Source organism: Crocodylus porosus, unplaced genomic scaffold (assembly GCF_001723895.1).
Source record: "Crocodylus porosus isolate Cpor-Errol unplaced genomic scaffold, CroPor_comp1, whole genome shotgun sequence".
Lineage (NCBI taxonomy): Eukaryota > Metazoa > Chordata > Crocodylia > Crocodylidae > Crocodylus > Crocodylus porosus.
This window is the reverse complement of record NW_017728943.1, coordinates 88,427,143-88,445,518: the sequence shown is the minus strand read 5'-3', so window position 1 is coordinate 88,445,518 and position 18,376 is coordinate 88,427,143. Positions and strand designations below refer to the sequence as shown.

At 39.5% G+C, this 18,376-nt stretch overlaps 1 protein-coding gene across 1 annotated transcript in view; it reads right to left on the bottom strand.

The window, feature by feature from the left end:
• The window catches only part of AHCTF1 (AT-hook containing transcription factor 1), a 59,650-nt gene that overhangs the window by 17,494 nt on the left and 23,780 nt on the right, over positions 1-18,376 (bottom strand). Inside the window, exons 11-27 of the mRNA XM_019549755.1 lie at positions 16,580-16,708; positions 15,514-15,604; positions 15,332-15,421; positions 15,021-15,161; positions 13,706-13,810; positions 13,012-13,105; positions 12,024-12,147; positions 11,880-11,936; positions 10,567-10,713; positions 9,611-9,798; positions 9,315-9,459; positions 9,105-9,236; positions 7,169-7,316; positions 6,928-7,078; positions 6,210-6,311; positions 3,184-3,379; positions 1,052-1,255 (exon numbers count right to left, since the gene is read on the bottom strand). Of these exons, the coding sequence (XP_019405300.1) occupies positions 1,052-1,255; positions 3,184-3,379; positions 6,210-6,311; positions 6,928-7,078; positions 7,169-7,316; positions 9,105-9,236; positions 9,315-9,459; positions 9,611-9,798; positions 10,567-10,713; positions 11,880-11,936; positions 12,024-12,147; positions 13,012-13,105; positions 13,706-13,810; positions 15,021-15,161; positions 15,332-15,421; positions 15,514-15,604; positions 16,580-16,708 (2,244 nt within the window). The remainder of the gene's footprint in view (positions 1-1,051; positions 1,256-3,183; positions 3,380-6,209; positions 6,312-6,927; positions 7,079-7,168; positions 7,317-9,104; positions 9,237-9,314; positions 9,460-9,610; positions 9,799-10,566; positions 10,714-11,879; positions 11,937-12,023; positions 12,148-13,011; positions 13,106-13,705; positions 13,811-15,020; positions 15,162-15,331; positions 15,422-15,513; positions 15,605-16,579; positions 16,709-18,376) is intronic.

Here is an 18,376-nt window from a genome sequence, read left to right as displayed (position 1 = left end):
AGAGGAAAAAAAAAAAGTCACCCTACGCTCCACCCCATCCCAGGTGTGACCATATTAAATGGGCTAGGTCATATTGAATATGATATCATACTAAATAGGCAAAAGGTTATGGTGCTCATTCCAGTGCAGCAGAACAAGGTCAGATCTCTTGGGAAGTGCCCTTGATATCAAACAGTTCAAAGTGCAACTTTGTTGTTAAGCTGTCTAACTCTTAGCACTGTCACTGATTGTATCGTGAATATTATAAGGCCATATTTTGAAGGACAAAATCTGTTCCTTGGGACACAAGCAAACTTTTTTTCACACAAATGAAGGACATGAGTTTTGACAGGAAATGTTTTTGGGTCCAGGATGCAGTTTCTAATCTCAAAACTGCAGTTACAAGCCTCAACCACAGTCAATCAGAGCATTCACTTATGCTTTGGTAAACTGAGATTTAAACACTTATTCTGACTGATTCAAAACAGGAGCTTGAACCTAGGTCTCTCTTGCATATAATAAATGCCCTATCAACTGGGGTACTGGACGTTCTGCTGGGGTATGGTGTATGCTCTCAACCCCTCCCCTCATTCTCTTTCCAAGGTTTTTATGAGGAAGATGTTAGTTTTGCCCTGATATGAACAAAAAACATGCGTGTCCCCCCAGTTCTACTCAACCTGGAGAGGATCTAACACAAGTTGAAGTTGTAGCAAAAAAGCAATCTATTGGTATCACCTGTTAAACTGATACTGAAGGACAGGACTGTTAAATTCTGGGTGAATTATGTAAAGCTGAATTCCACCATCAGGTATGCTCCATCTGATAATACCCTTGACAAGATGGCAGCCATAAAAAATGGCCAATACCTTACCACAACTGACATAATTAAGGATGCCTCTGGATTCTATTAGCAGCACTTTTTAATTCATACTGCTACTGCAAGTACTTTACATGTATTACGTAGTTTATAAATGTTTTATTGAAAGCTTTAAAAATCAAGGTCAAGTAGCAGTCTAGCAAGCATCAGTCTTAGTAATAGCATCTCCTTTAACCAAGGTGTAGCTCAGCTTACCCCAGCTGTCCATTTTGTAGTTATGTTCTCTTCCACGAAAGAAATTCTGGTTTCCTTTGCCCGTAAAGGAGGAGTTATTGATCTTCCTGGTGATACAGAAGGAGTTGCTACAGGTGTGGTACGAAGACTGGATCTCAAAATAGATTGAGGAGTAAACCCAGGGAAACCAGAGGAAGCAGCAGATGTGGCCAAAGCTTTGGCTCTCTATAAAAATGAAAACATCTTGCTTTAACAGTAAAGCGTTTTCTGATCACTGAACAGAAAACTATACACAAAATGTCTACTCCAAACAAACTAAGGCTGGAACAGAAAGAATGAATTCTTAAATGCATTTTTTAAAATTTAATAGATAAAGCAAATTTAAATTATTTTTTAAATTTAATAGATAGCAAATTAAGATACCTTAATGGTACATCATGCCCATCACACCTTTCATCTCTCAGGATAATTCTGGTTGTAGTTTTAAATCAGTTAATAAAAATATTGCTGCATATTTGTGTACGAGGGGAACTTTTGTTCTCATGCACAAAAGATCAGGGACATTTTTTGTTGCATGAGGGGGGAAGAGCGTCAGAAAAATGAACAAACACAGACTTCCACAAGTGTACTGATATAACATTATGAATACAAAGAAAAAAATGTCAAGAACTGATCAAGTCGTTATTCTAATACCAAAACAAGATCATGTTCCTTGAGTTTATTAATAGTGTGTTCGCTTGCATTTGATGATGCCTATTAAAACGAATACTTATAATTCAAGTATACCACTATGTTGCAAAATACTTGCAACAACTAAGGGAAGACAGATGCACTGCATTCCTCATCATACCTGCATGACCTCTAAACAAAGAGAAAGGGCATAGGGGTTCTAAACCCCGCAGGTGAAGATTACTAATACAGACACTGTAGCAAGTCCTCCAAGGACTCCCCCAAAGAGGTGCATGGGGCAAGGTCCTTAGGACCACAGCCACAGAATAGTGCTGCATCCCAAATGGCAGTCCAGATCTGTCAGCTGATTTTTCACTATTTTTGATAACCGTGACATGCCCCTTACACAATGCTATGTAGGAGGCCTTTCCATCTTTCAGGGATTGGATGAAACCAAAAATCTTAAGGAATGTTATTTCACTATCAGAAAAGCGACATCCTCATCTGGAATACTATACTGAGTTCTGCTCACCTTTTCTTAAAAAGGATTCAGTAGAAGACTATTCCATGTGAAGAGTTAAAAGATCAGTTAAAAGAAATATAGTTATATATTCTTCCTTTTACTATACCATATATACATACATGGCGTGCATGTGTGATGAATGGAAAAATATTGTTTATGTATTTATCATGTACACACACACACACACACACACACACACACACACACATACAGAATGCAATAATAGTTCAATGAGGAAGCTTACTGCAACAAGGTATCATTGAAGGTAAGTAGTCAGGCAAGTTCACAAAAGGATTAGAGTCTTATAGCCAAAAAGCTCCAAGAAAAGGACTGAGATTTACACACACAAAAGCATCTAACATTAGTCAACAGCCGAAAACAAGAAAGATGCGCTCTGCACCGAGTCAAAAGCCAAATTAACTACATGAAACATCAGAAACTTCTCTACTGATAGACAATTCCATCAGGCCACCTGTCCCCAGTAGGGCACAGTTTTCTGTCATGTCCAGGACCATGGGGCCTCCTCCTTCCCCATAGCCCCAGCTCTTACCTCCAAGATGTTGCTCTGAGCAGCACCCCAGCTAGGTGGTGTTCTCCCCAGCTGCTGGTGCAAGCTGCCACCTCTTTGCAGTTCAGGGCTCAGCTCTTATAGAGCACAGCTGGGTCCTGCTCGCAATCAGGTAACTCTGCCTAATTGGCATTGCAGGCAGTTGCAGGCTACCTAGATGCCACTCAGGCCCCTGCTAGTAACAGAGTACCCTGTGCTCTTTTGTTACAGTTGTAAATAACATACTGATTTACAAGACTCCTTTCCTCTTTAGGTATGGTTTCTAATGGCATTATGTATACAAATACAATGCTTTTAGAGAGCCAGCATTTTGATGCCTATACATTTGATATCATGTATTGTGATGTTTCTCACAAAGTTTAAAATACTTAAAAGGGTAGCAATTTTACATACCTTAACCACAATAGGAGTCTCCAGCAAATTTAACTCCGATGGTCTTGAAACTTTCTTGTGAGACACGGAACTCTGCGAGGTTGACTGCAGTGGGTTGGAAATGATGCAAGAAGCAGCAACTCTACAGGGTGTCTGCCAATTCCTCTCAAGTGCTGGAGAATACAGAGGAACTGGACAAACCACCAAATCCAGCAATCTGTCAAGGTTTTAGATTTAAAATGTGAAAATCAAATTTGCTTTAAAATAGTCTAATCTGATACCTTACAAGAAAGATTACCTGCTTTTCTTGTTTTGGACAATAGCTTAATAAAGCCTGATTGATAAATCCATGAATTAATAAGTATGTGGCCTTGAAGATGGCTTTTAATTCTAAAAACTTTTAGTTATTAGAGGTACCTCCACAGACAGCATGAAACTACATAAATCAGGCGAACCTAGATTTTGCTTCAATTGCCATACTGTTCCTTCATCAGCTGGAAAAAGTACACTTACAAACTTGGCAGCTGAGTCTCTGGGATGTGAGCGCTCCTTTCTGAGCAAAAGCTTTGCAAGTTAAATTCCCTCTCCACAGAGAAGTAGGTAGTATTATTCACCATGCTCTTCCTGATTAGAAAATAGTTTAAGCTGAGGCAATAGGTAAAGTTCTATCAAAATTTCAGCAGTTATGGCCAGCTTAAAAACTTCAGCAGCAATATTATACCCTAGGCAGAGGTAGCAAAACCTTTTTATATATAAATAAAAAAAATAAAAAATAATTAAAAAAAATGAATGATTAAGGGTGGAGGCAAAAGTAACACCTAAGGAATTTAAAAGTGCAGCTGCACTTTGAACCATTTCAAAACTGGAGCATTTCAGCTGTAGATAGATGTGCAGCCTCTTATCATGACCCCCAGACAGAGCATTTCAAAATTGCTGCAATAGCATGCTTTCCAGTCAGAGGACTTCAGCAATCAAAAGGGCCTTGGAGGACAGAGTAGGGAAAGGACAACCATATTGGCAGAGTAGAGGTAGGGCAAACAAAAGAGCACTCACAGACAGTGGCTTGTTCTCCTTGCTCTCTGATATGGGGGAGGCAAAGGGTAGAGGGGGGAAATGCAGAATAAGCAAAGACCTATGGGATGCCAGAGGACCCATAGATCCCTTGTCATGTTCCAAAGGGTGGGTGAGCAGACATTTTAGAGGACAGCAGAACTGTGTTTCAAAAAAAATTAATCAATTAAAAAAGCTGTCTGAAACAAGCAGGATGAAATCAGTAAGAAGTGCAAACTACAACATTTAAGAAGGAACAAAATCAAATGCATTAATTAGGCTGCAATACTTAAAAAAAGGATCTGCAGCTTACAGTGGATCACACTCAGAACAAGTTAGTATATACTGTTATAGAAAATGCCAACATACTGAAACTAATCAAGAGGAATGTTAAAATATAGCCCAGAACTGATTTTTCTACTCTATTCAAAGCTGATGAGGCCTCACCTGCAGTATTGTGTTCAGTTTCAGGCACCACCTTTCATGAGCGTAAGGGATGCTATCTGGGTCAGACCTATGGTCCATTAGCCCAGTATCCTGTCTCCAAGAGTGGCCAATAATAGCGGGAGAGTATACCAATGGGGCCTGTCTTGACCGACCCATCCCCTGTCATGCCATTTTTGGTTTAAGGAATGAATGTCAGAGGATACATCCCCAATCGTTCTTTTGAATATTTAATGCATCTGTTGCAAAGATGTGGGCAAACTAAAGAGAATCAAAAGGAAAGCAACAAAAATGATTAGGAAATATAACATACACGTAAAGACTGGAAGAGATGAGAAGCCAGATGGGATTTGATAACAGTCTTCAACTACAAAAGGTTTTCAATAAGGAGAATGGGAACCAACTGTTCTCTGGTTCCACAGGGGACACTGAGAATCAGTTACACAGGTTTAAGTTACAAGGCTGATTTAGGTTAGATATCAAGAACTTTCTAACCAACTATGAGGCTGGTTAAGCAATGGAATAATCCTAGAGAGACTGTGCAACTTTCATCATTAGAAGTTTAGGTGTGGGGTAGACAAACACATGCTTGGGATGATGTAGATTCAGAGAAAGACCTTGCTTTCACAGCAGGATACTGCATTAAACTAGATGACTCCTCGTGCTATTCTAACATTCTATAAATCAACCGTCCAACATGTTATTAAGTTTTGTTAATATGACTTAACTGTGTTATACTGCCTAAACTGCAATTTAATCCCCAAAAAGTAGAGTCTTTTCCCAAAAAAAGTTACAATGTAAACAGACATAACACAGACAGAAATAAATTTCCCCTATTTTACAGATAGGGAACTATGGCATGGGGAGATTAAGTGAATTTGCCCCAGATCTCCTGACATACAGCCTAATGCCTTTGCCACAAAACAGACTTTAGTCTAGGCTCACTTCTTCCTATAATCCATTTCCAAGGCTTCCATGCATGCATTACCACCCTCCTTCAAATGTATTCTCCCTCATGTCCACCACACCTTTATTTTGGTCTCGCCCTTAATCAGGTCCTTCCCTTCTACTAACCCCAAGTTTTCCAACTTCATGGGTCTTGCTCCATGATGTGGAAACTAGAAAAATATTTCAATGTTTTCAACTCCTCTCGTAGGGTATTCACTACTGCCATACTGGGGCAATACAAGCATGCTGAGAGTTGCTCCAATTTCACTGATTAAGCAAAAATTTTCGAGTCTGAGGATTAAAATATTTTCGCATGCTTGTAGCTTTAACAGCAATTTCATAAGGTAACTTAGGAAGTTCTTACCTATCACACTGAAAAAATATTTTTTCTAGCAATTATAAAACCATTGTCCTAGAAATAAATTTTAAGAATGCAAAATAGAATAATTATCAAAACAACTTAAAAAACTGTGAATGCTATTAACTTTACAATACAGTACTTCAGTAAAACTTCAGTTACTTAAATATTTAGAATGGCAAGTGCTCAAGAATGTGAATCTTAATCGTATACCTGCTTAACATTTTAATCTGAAATTCTACTTTACCTGGAACTTTTACATGAAGACTTTGTAATTGGGGTTCCAATGAATGGTTCAGGTAATTCTGTACCAGGGAGCGGCTCAGGTGGTGGTTCTTCAGTTCTAGGACTACAGATGAAAGAGGAATTTAACTATCATCATCCACTGACAGGCCAAAAATATTTGGATTAAAGTTTATTATAGGTAGAGCTGATAGCACCAACTATGGTTAAGGTTGTCAGGCACTTTCCCCGTTGCTTAAAATTTTGCCGAACTTTAATCTTTGGGGCTGAAATGAAGCTGGTGTTCTGTGGGGAAAAAGTAGTATTTGAGCATGTATGCAAAGACTGTGTACAATGGGGCTCAAAAAAGTTCATGGGAAGCTTAATTCTGGTATTTTGTAGCTTTTAAGAGCTTGACTTTGAAATCTTAACATTCCTTAAATAGGTTTTTTCTCATATTAAAAGGCATGAGGCAGATAAGTGAAGGAAAACTATGATTCTGAGAAAATAGCATAACTTTGACAAAGCTAAAAGTAACATCAAGATGTGATGCTTAATGGACTCCAAATCAGACAAAGATACTTATATGCCAAAGCATGCCCTTGTAAATTGCTTTGAAAACAGCTCAGATATTTCTGATATCAAATCTGCTTGTTACTGAACTTATCTAATGCTTACAGGGGTTTTTTTGCATGCTTGTAGCTTTAACAGCAATTTCATAAGGTAACTTAGGAAGTTCTTACCTATCACACTGTGAATAATTACTCTTCAGTTCATTTCCTGCCCACACCTCTCCAATTTTGGACAATACATTATTGATGAAAGTTGCTCTTGTAAGCACATTTGCTGCAGTGGCTTGTTTTGCCACTGTTGATAATGGCTTGGGCCTTGAAACTAAAAATGAGGGGGGAAAAAAGAAGCCTCATATCAGATCTCCGAATACAAACCTATAAAAATTAATCAGAGTTTTGAAGCAAAATTCACCTTCCCGCAAAATCGATGAAGGCAAATGGTAAGGTTTGGCCCTCTCGACAGCTAGCTTCCTCTGCACTCTGGGAAGGATCTTTCCATACTGATCCAATATAGAATTTCTGGCAACAGATCTCTCTTTCAAACGAGGATCATGGTCATTCTAATGAACAAACAAAAAACAAACAAACAAAAACAAAACAAAAAACAACAAAGCACAAAAGGCAAAAAAAAAAATCAGCCACATGCAAATACAAACATAATTAATTTAAATATACAGAAGACTCTTAAGGAGTTATGATAAAGTAAATAATTTTAGCTCTACATATTAATATACACAATCACACAGACCAAAGAAAAAATTCTACCATTTGATGCATATTGTTTATAGCAGTGGTTTCTCAACCTTTTTGTTCCAGGACCCATTTGTAAACATCAATGGCCAGTCCCAAGCCAGTGCCCCTCACTTCTGACCCACTGCCCCTCAGACTCCAGCCTCCCAGTGTGTGTGGGGTTGGGGGTACATGTGTGAGGCATGGGGGGCCCCTGCAAGGACCCCTTGTAGGCTGCAACTCTGCCAGCCTGCAAGGGAAAAGCCACAGTTTCCCATGGTTTTTCTCCTTTAAAGGAGGAATCTTTTTTAAAGTTTATTCATGACCCTTTTCATATATTCTTGGGACCCACTTTTGGGTCACAACCAATGGGTTGAGAAACACTGGTTTATAGGCCAATACTGATGGCAAATAGTGAAGGGGTTAAACTATCGGCAATCATTAGTTAACAACAATTCTTCCACTCAGCACCTTCCTGCTCAGAATTTCAATATTAAATGATAAAAATTCTCTCTTATTAAAATTCAGCTTTGCATCTCTCTAAAATAGGCCAAGTTAAAAAACAGTAGTTTTACTTAAAAGGTTAATGCTACTGGCCAGAACAATACTGACAACTGTTCAGCTGAGTGTACAACTAAATTATTTTGGAAGAATTTACTTGTTATGAGTTACAAGAGTCTTACACATATATAGATATAGGTGGATCTAAATAAGAGCTTGACCTGCGAAACCACTGTATGAATTTGCAATTCCTTGAAGAACGCTTCTTCCATAAATCACTGAATGGATTATAAATCACTATAACACAGTAGTGCTCAACCTGTGACCCATGGAGCCATAACACCTGGCCTGCAGGGCTCCCTACTGGTCAAGAAAGTTGGCAGCAGGGGAGCAGTGGCAGTTAATATGACTACCCTCCCACACTGCCAAATTCCCAAGGCTCAAGCCCCAAGCCGTGACTGGAGCTGGGCTGTGCCCGTCCCCACCAACTGGATCAGGGCCTGAGCCATGACCCCCCTCTACATAGCATAGTACCCAGACCATGCCCAGCTAACTAATAAAATAGCATGCAAGAGACAAAAGTAGGCAACACAGCAAACCTTTTATGTCACAGGAAGATACTCTCATACCATACCCAATTCTGTGACCTAGTTTCTTCTCATTTTTATTTTTATGACTATATTATATACATCATGTGTGGTTGTGTGTGTGTGGTATGTATACATGTACATTATCCATGAAATTCATCCGGTAATGTCTACAACAAGAATTCTAGTTAAATCTAGTACTGCACAAATATAATCAAAAAGACACTCTTCCTTTTAGCAATAAAATTTAACATTGAATTCCAAATGCAGAATGACAGAGCTTAAATGTAAGTTTGATCTAAAACTACTTTTTGGATTTGTAACCGGAAAACTTTCCAGCTGTTAAAATGTAGTTGTAATTTACATTGAACAGCTACTTCCTGGCGTCAAAGAAATGGCATCAGCTCATATTAAACATACTAGATATTAGAAACGAAGGGAGTAAGAAAGTTTTATAGCAGGCTATCACATGATTTTCAGTCAAATGACACGTGGTACATTTGGCCCACTCAACAGAATTTTCAAGCTTACCATGAGATTAACCTTTAACGATTGATTCAACTGTAATGCTGGGATGTAGTTGGCACGCTGGAGATGGTGAACTAACAGGAACTCATGATTCTGAACACCAGCACAGGTTTGCAAAAACTTCTCTAAACACTCCTAAGAGAAAAAAAGATTATTTAACTGTTTCTTCCAAACTACTTTAATTAGAGAATTTTTCTTCCTGTTCACACTTACTTGTTCAGTACTGGTGAATGGTAGTTTGAGTAAATCTTCCATTAGCCCCATCTCCTGACAGATTTCAAACATGTGTTTTAACAGGTCTTCTATGTTTAGCCTGGTGGAATGCTGTCGCAATAGACTCCAAGCCTCAACCATGCACCTGCAATTAATACATACGATGTACAGATTAATTATGATCAAATATTTTGCAGGAAGCCTTGTATATCAACAGAGTTAAAACTAAGCATTCAGAAACTCTTGTTGCTATTACAATCCAACAAAATAATTAAAGATATCTTTTACAGCTTTACCTATTAAACAATAACACAGTGAGATGAAGCTGCACTTCACTGCTATTTGACATGGCTGGCTTCATCATCTGTATATATCTCAGGGCTCGTCTATGCTCTCCTTGACACATCAGAGCTTGAATAATTTTCATATGTTGCCATGACATTGTTTTGATTGTAGCTGGATGAAACAGAAGGGTCAACGCATTCTGCAGAGGTTAGAAATAAAATGTATTATGAGCTATAAACAAATGGACATTCCTTGCACGATAAAAAGTTTAAAGCTTCCCAAGTGAAAGTCAACAGATTTCAGGTGCATTTACAAGATCAGTAGTAGTATATGTTCATACCTAACATTTAAACACATGATTAAGTTAAAAATATAACAAATTGAACTGAAGATCATAATTTGAAGTCACAGGTTTAGAAAAACCAGGATTTCCTCATTTTATGTCATGTTAATAAACTCATTTTGATGAGGCCACATTTCAGTGATTGGTACTTCATTTGTTTACAAGTCACTGTAGAACTTCCACTTAGCTTAACCACAGCATGGAAAACCAACAAATTTAGATCTGCATTTGGTTTGAGAGCCTTTACAGTGCCATACCTCAAATCTTAATACTGAACCCACAGCTTTAAAATAAAGCATTTTGAAAACTACATAATCATGTAACATGTTAGAAATATGCTCATGTTTTACTGAGCAGAAACAGAATGTTTTGCCGAATTGGGTCCTAGTAGGCACTTGGAAAACTCAAACATTAGGAATAAATAAGGTTGATTATATTAATGAAAGTTTAATTTAATTAAAAATTAATTATAATTAAGATTTCTGAATGCATTTGATTGTTGCTAGCCGACAATTTAATTTATGCGTTAGCAATATGTAAAAAGTGAAGCTTCTAGCTTATATCTTACTTGACTAGTGAGATTGTAACTTTGCAAATATATGCATCTTTTATGAACATACATACCTCATAGTCATTGTGATCCAAAAGCCAAAAGCCTTGAATAAGCTTCACCAGACCCCAAGGGATAGCAAAAGCAGTTGGGAACGAGTCAATTGAGGTCTCCATTTTGTTTGGAAAGAACTGCATGATATCTAGCAGCAAATAAATTGTCTGAGTAAATATTTGATTAAGGTAAATCATTTTTTAAGAGTAACATTTTCTTTGAATTTAGGGATAAAGGACAGAAGTAACTTAACAGTCTTGCAATTTTGCAGCCCATTGTAACTGAAGAAAGACAAGTTAAGCCCAAAGCTGCTTCGTGAATCAATGTAAAAGAAAAGAATCCAAACAAAACCAAAACTCTTCTTTTTAGTTTTTATGTACTGAAGCTGTAATAATTTTATAATTTAGTTGTTTACAAATAATTTTACAAAGTTTAAAATTTATAATTTTAAAACATCTGGATAACCCTGAAAAGGGAGCCTTAAGGTAACAAAGCAGACACTTGCATTATAGCTTTTGTTTTTTAATCCTACAGCAACTAGGTTCCTTGACTTCACTATATTTCATAGATTCCCCCACAAACCTGTGTTGTGGAGAAAATAAAAAAAACTAGGTACAAATGAGAAAGATCCTACTGTGAAATAAACAAACCTTACTGAACTTGGAAAAAACAGGTATTACTTACTGGTTTTGGTTGCTCCTACCTTCTCTTTCTGACCTATTTCCTTTTTCAGTTACATATTTCAGTAAGACAGCTTTGACAGGGACCAATGCCTAAAATCTGGAAGTGTCCTTCATGCTTAGGCTAAGCAGTAAACTGAGCAGAAGGGAAACAACTATTGCATATATCTTGGTATCCTGAAAATCAAGCATTTCTCCTACAATTCTCCCTTCTCTCTCACTGGCATTCAATCTGCCTGTCTACTAGAACAGTAGCAAGCATTGTTTGTTGTGCTGGAGAATTCGTGATTTCAGCAAGAATGTGCATTTCTGCAAGTAGTGTTAGGTAGCCATTACTTTTTAGATAAAAAATTCTCAAACATTTTTGTGCATCACATCAAATTGTTACACAAATGTGTAGCAAAATGAATCATAAAACCTTTTTATTTGAAGATAGATTTCAATCAGAGTAAAATGTTCTCTATTTAGCCTTTTAAAACCAGAAATTTTTTAGCCACAAAAATATAAAAACCCATACATTTTTTCTCCTACCTATGCTACTCCATTTATCATTGAATCTCATAATGCATACAAGACAAAGGTTTAAAAAACATTTTCAACAATATTATTGCTTGATTATATCTTTAATATGTACAACACTACCAAAAGGATACAATTGCATGTTTGTAAGTTTCTTCAATATTTTCTAACAAATAGAGATCAAGCAGTGCCTGTCATGAAAAAAAGGAAAATATTGTTCACATGTTAAGTCACTCACTATATTTTGCTTTTTTTTTTTTTCTTTAAACCCTACTTACATGTAAGCTGGCAGGGGGATATTTTCCAGTTCCTCCTTCATCTCTTCGCCACAACTTCTCAACTGGACTGCCTAACTGGGAAAGTAGTCCATCAATCATCAAGCAATCGGAGTCCCATTTCCCTCTGCAACATGAATTTGTTGAAATAAAAAACACAATGTTAGAATTCTAATACTGGTTGTGAAAACTCAGATAGCAATAAAAAGAAAAACTAAAATGGAAATGACTATTTTAAAATCATGAGAACTAAATTTGGAATATGCATACTTCTGAATGAGTTGAAAGGGAGAAACCTCAACTGGTTCAATCTGAGACGCTAAGCTAGCCAAGGAAAAGTTTAAAAAATGTTAAGTAATCCAAATAATCTTGTATTTTAGTAGTGATCCTAAATTCTTAATACACTTGAAACAAAATTAATTGTGGCTGTCTGGCAATTAGACTTTATTACTATTAACTCTTTTGAGGCTGTCTGGTTTTTAGGCTCTCTTACTACCAACTCTTTTACTACAGAAACTATAAAGTAAAAAAAGTTCCCATAAATTGAAGTATCAAAATTAAATAACTCTACTTTTATTTTATAAAAGAAAAACTTAACAGTAAGAAAGACTGAAACTTTTCTCCATAAGTCTGTTACAACAAATATTTAAGTGTTTCAATAGAAATTCTAGATGACAATAACTTTTCAGTTTTATTTTTTTCCCCACGTAAGAAACCCCAATTTAATGAAGCTGCACATGCATGTTAATCTGAGCAGTCACTCAGTTTTTTGGATTTAATGAGCTCCCTTCATAAAAAGAATGAACAAATACAGAGAGGACCAGAAACCACACAAAATAATCTTTACATATGAAAACAGCCCAAGTGCAACAGAATTTGTGCCTGCATAAAAATCAGAAACTTATAACAAAAAAAGTTGTCGATTTAAAAAGAAATCAATTTCTAATTTTACAAGCTTAGTAACATTCAAGAGTTCTTGGAGGAACCGCACCTTGATAAACGTTCAAGTTTCTGCCGATGACCAGAGTAGTAACTTTGTATTAGTTGATAATTGTAGAATGGCCTAGACAACTGCATATCATCATCTACATGCAACAAGAGGAAAAGTAGTTAAAAAACCTAATAAAATATTAAGTTATTTATTAAATAACAGAAAAATCTCATTTTTACATAAATGACAGTAAAGATGACTACTTTGGAATAAAGTAGTTTGCCAATCAGATGGCAGTAAGAACAAGGTTCATTTCATTCCTCAGTTTCATAAGTGACACGTTTGATGAGAAAAACACCTGCTATTTTATTCTTCAAGCAGGAAAAAATCCAAAGCATAATTACTTTTAACAGCATAAACTTTCAAATACTGGCTGTTTTGGAACATGTTGCTAGAAACCCAAATACATGAATATCTAAAACCACTAAGACTTATGAAGGAAGCTTACAAACCCCAAACACTTAAATTTGGCATATATAAAAGTACTCCTGGATTAAAAGTGGAAGCTTATTTTGTGGCTCATTAAAAAAAATAGAAATAGCTAGTTTATCTTGATCAAACTGTACTAACATTTGTAGCCTATATTGATGAATATTTTATCAAATTATGGTTAAGAATTTTTCTTTAAGAAAACAGCGCACAGGGCAGTAACCACTTCTTCTATTACAAATGTGTGTTATGGCTTAAAACTTACCTAGCCCCTCTGGAAGTAGATTGGACCTGCAAAACCAGATGACCACTTGTACATACTGAGATATAAGGCTGGTTACAACTTGCTTGTTTGTCAAATCTGTAAGACCTATAAAGTATGCACACAATTACTGTTGCCATTCTACTTTATAATTACCAAATTTTTTTTACTAAAAACCCACTGATAAGATATCACACTACAAGTTACTAGGGGTGCACCAATGAAGATTTTTTGGACCTATACCAAAGGCCAATTTTTAATGAGCCATAGCAGCTGATACCAATCTGACTGCTGATATGCAACCCGGCAGCTTGGAGAGCAGTGTCCGGCTGGTAAGTCTGATGTAGAGGAAGCGGGGAGGGAAGGGGTATGGAGGGGTGCATAAAGGCCCCTATAGTAAGGAAGGGAGTGGGGCTGAGGCAGGGACTGCCCAGCTAGGGCAGGGTGGGGCATGGGATGGAGTCGGCAGCTTGTCTGGGGGGAGGGGGCGGCAGATCCTCCTGCTATGTGCACCCCAAGGAAGCCATGGTAGGCATGTGCCCCCCGAATCTGTGCAGGGTGAGGGCGGACTGCTGTGGACTGGGGCTGGCGCCAGGCTCTTCCCAGCAGGGGGGCTGGGCCGGGGGCTACAGGGTGGACTGTGGCCACCCCAGAATTCACCATAGTTCACCCCATTGTCCCCCCCCCATCCCCTCCCAGTGACTATAAACTAATGTAAAGAACAAACATGCCAAGGTTGAACAGCATTCCACGATGAGGAAGGAAAACGAGATACGAAACCCTCCCTTTTACTTCTCTAATTATATAAATCCCAACTTTCAAGTCCACAAGAAATGTGATTCAGTCCAGTTTCAAAAGTTTCAGTGAAACAAGGAAATGTAAACAAAACCAATCAGAGATCATTTATCAGAATATTAGAACCAGCCATCTATAAATATTGGGTATAGGCTAGAGGGAAATTTGGAGAACTCAGCAAATTCAAGATCTGCTGCCAATCTGCATGCCACCCACCTCTCAAATCTTCCCTGCCCAGTAGTTAGAGACCCTTGCACCTGGCATTCCCATACAGCGATGCACTGCGAGCTGTTAAGCTACCAGTGTAGGTGGCACCTAGTATCACAAGTTGAAACGGCATAATTCAGATCTGAGCCATGATCCCCAAAACACATGCTCCACATGCAAAAAAAAAAAAAAAAAAAAAAACGAATCCTACCTAGCCATCAAAGTAACGTCTGGTGGCAGGGGCATCAAGTGCCATTCAGAGGCATATTTCAGAACAAAAAAAGCATAGATTACATTCGATAACACTGTTACAAACCTTTTTCAGTCAGCTCTTGTGCTTCTGTTAGAAAGCAGTTCAAGACTGCACTAAGATTGCTCAGAAGCAACTGACAGTGTTGAAGAGATTGTATGGTTTGTGGATCAATGAAATTACATGAGCCATCGAATAGTGGAACACCTGTTAAAGGACAAATATGATGCGATTAGTCCATACATAGCTTCAAAGCAGCAAAAGAGTTCCTAACTAAACATACAGCTTCAGATGAGCTGATAATATATAACTATATTAACATATACATTCAAATTGGAAAGATAACTGCTGTAAATTAATTGCACATTAATACTTACATATACGGTGAAATTCTTCTTTTGTGCAAATTACTTTATTCCACGTCCACTCCAGAACAAAGCGCAGGTTAGCAGCAGAACTTGGTTGCTCTTATGAAAAGAAAGAAAGAAACAAACAAGACTCATGAATACAAATTCTATTAGGATAAAAATAAAAAGGTTGACAAAAATCAGCACACTACCTTCAGCTGTCCAGTGTTTGATGGAGCCAGTAAGAAGTCCTAAAGAACTTGTCTGGACAGCAGCTGATAGTATAGCTTCCAACTGTTCCTCCTAAAAATGTAACAAAGTAGGATAAAACTGTTATATCTTACCATTCAAGCTATGATAAATTTGATTGTAATTTATACAATGTCTCCACGTAGCAAAAGTCAACGACCACACCCAGACTAATTTCACAGTGATTTTGCTAATTTGGTTAGAAACTTTTTACTGCTAGACCACATAGCTCATTTGTTTCACTAAGGTACATCTACTTTTGCTTTCACCTTTCCAATCACTGGTTAACTCTTGGCAGTTACAGCTACATATATATTTACTCAAATCCAAGATACCATTCGTTCCCTCCGCCCAAACACATGTAATATGGGGAGGGGCCACTTGTCTTGGAATTGAGTACAATCAGGGGAGCAGGCAGCTACTCTAGTGCTGACTCCTACCCCAACTTGGGGGTCAGAATTGCAGTCACCATCTGCCAAGCCCCCACCTTGCTGCATCTTCTCCTGCCTCCCGCCCGCCTTCTCTCCCCCACTCCTGCCACTTACCTTGGAGCTCCAGCACCAGGTATGGCGCATGTGATGGCTCCAGCTCCATCTTGGCCATGCAGCAGCCAAGGTGGATTCTGTTGCCACCACAACTGCTGCTGCATGACTGGGCTGGCCTGGAGCCACCACATATTCTATGCTCCAGGCTGGAACCAGAGCAGGAGCCAGAGAATTAAGCAGCAGCTGGAGGTGAGAGTGGGGAGGAAAGCTTGTTGGGGGCAGGCAGGCAGCAGACAGCCAGCACTGGAATGGCAGATGGGGAAGCAGGTGTCAGGGCAATTCCCCATAAGCTACAAAAAATCCCTCCATTAAATTTACATCTACTAGTATGACATTTAGTTTGCATCAAATTTATGTTAGTCAACCAAAATAATTTGTGGGTTGATACCAACAGTATGAAGATCATTTTCATTTTCTCATATTTCTAGAACAAATTTCAAACAAAATTCAGTTATTTTTTCTGACTACTTAAATATACACTCACCTGACTCAAACTAGAGGGCTGTACATCAACTAGTCTTGGAGACAGCAAACCAGCTACAAGACATCTATTGTAGCTATCAGGAATGGCTTCATTTAAAGAAGGACCAGATCTCTTTAAAAAATGCAAGGTCTGAAATCATAAAAAACTGCTATTTAAGAAAGCAGTACTGTAATTACTTTGTCATAATCTAATATTTATGAATCATCTGGGTATTCATATTAGAAAAAATGATACAGAAGCCTCAGTAATCTCTACCCAAAAGGCTAAAAGTTGCATCAATGGAATATTTTTTAAAAACACATTTTATAGATTTCAATAAGTGTGTTGTGTTTTAGAATGGAATGCTTCAGCAGAAGTTGATGCCTGAACAATTACGATTTGCTAAAGTCTCAGATTAGTCCAATATGATACAAAGCATTAGGAAAAGCTTGTTTGAACATCTGCCTACCTTCGCTGCTAAAAACACAAATGCTGTGTATACTGAAAGTCTTCAGTGCATAACTTGTGCGCCAAAAATTTAGTCTACTGCAATATATTTGTGAGGTCTTGAAGACTGACTCTCAATTTAGTAGCTCTCAAAGTTCTGGCTTTTTTTGTAAATTTCATATTTACTTGGTTGATTCACTTCGCCTAAACCAGAGGGATGCAATTATTTCAGGCGGAGAGCCGCTTACCCAGTTTTGGCAGGCTTTTGAGGGCCGCATGGATAGCCCCACCCCTTGACAGGTGCCCCAGTCCCTGGTCACCATCTTGGGACCAAAGTCCCAGGGCCAGCACCGGTGGGGCCTAAAGCAGGGCGTAGGCTGGCAGGGGTCTGTGGAGCCAGGCTGAGCTGCACAAGCAGGGAGAGGGGGAGAATGGCCCAGCTCCACAGAGCCCCTGCTGCCTGAGACCCTGTGCTCCTGTGCCACCTTTCTCTGGATGCCGCTGGCCCTGGGACACCAGTGCAGGCCCCGTGCTCCTGCTGGCTCCCGCGCCCACTCACACCCAGTGCCCCTCAGCCCCACGGTACAGGCAAGGGGCAGCACACAGCCCCAACCCCCTGCTTGCCAACAGGAAAGAAGCTGGTGCTGAGTGCAGGGAAAAGCAGCCCCTCACCCGCCCCATGGCTGGCACTCCCTGCTGCAGGTGCTTGCAGCCCACGCAGGGTTATCTGGAGCAGGCACAGGCAGCCCTAGGCAGGCTGCAAGCAGCTACAGCACAGGGTGCTGGCCATGGGGCGAGCGAGGGGCCGCTTTTCCGCCCTGTGCTCAGCATCACCTTGTAACCCAGCCCGGCTACCAGCCTGGGCTCCACACTGGCTCTGGGCTCACCTGTCAGCAGCAGCAGCTGCAGCCCCAGCTCCAGCCCCCCTGCCTGCCATGCCAGGCAGTGTTGGCTGCTGCTGGCTTCCATAGCTTGTGCGCTGGGCAGCCCACAGGCGGCAGTGGCAAATGCTGGCTGGTGCAGCAAGCGGGGGTGTCACAGCTGCTGTTGCCATGCACAGCCCCAACAGGCGAGCCTAGAGCCAGCACAGGGCCCAGGCTGGCAGCAGAGGCAGATTACAAGGCGGTGCTGAGTGCAGGGGAGGAAAAGCAGCCCCTTGCCCGCCCCATGGCCAGAGCCCCGCACTGCAGCCACTCACAGCCTGTGCCCTCTCCAGACAGCCTGATGTGGGCTGCAAGCAGCTGCAGCAGGGAGCACCAGCCATGGGGCAGGGAAGGGAATGCTTTCCTCTGCGCCAGGAAGGACCCCGGGGAAAAGCTAAGGGCTTGGAAAAGCGGCCCCTCATCCACCTGCCCTGTGGCTGGCGCTCCC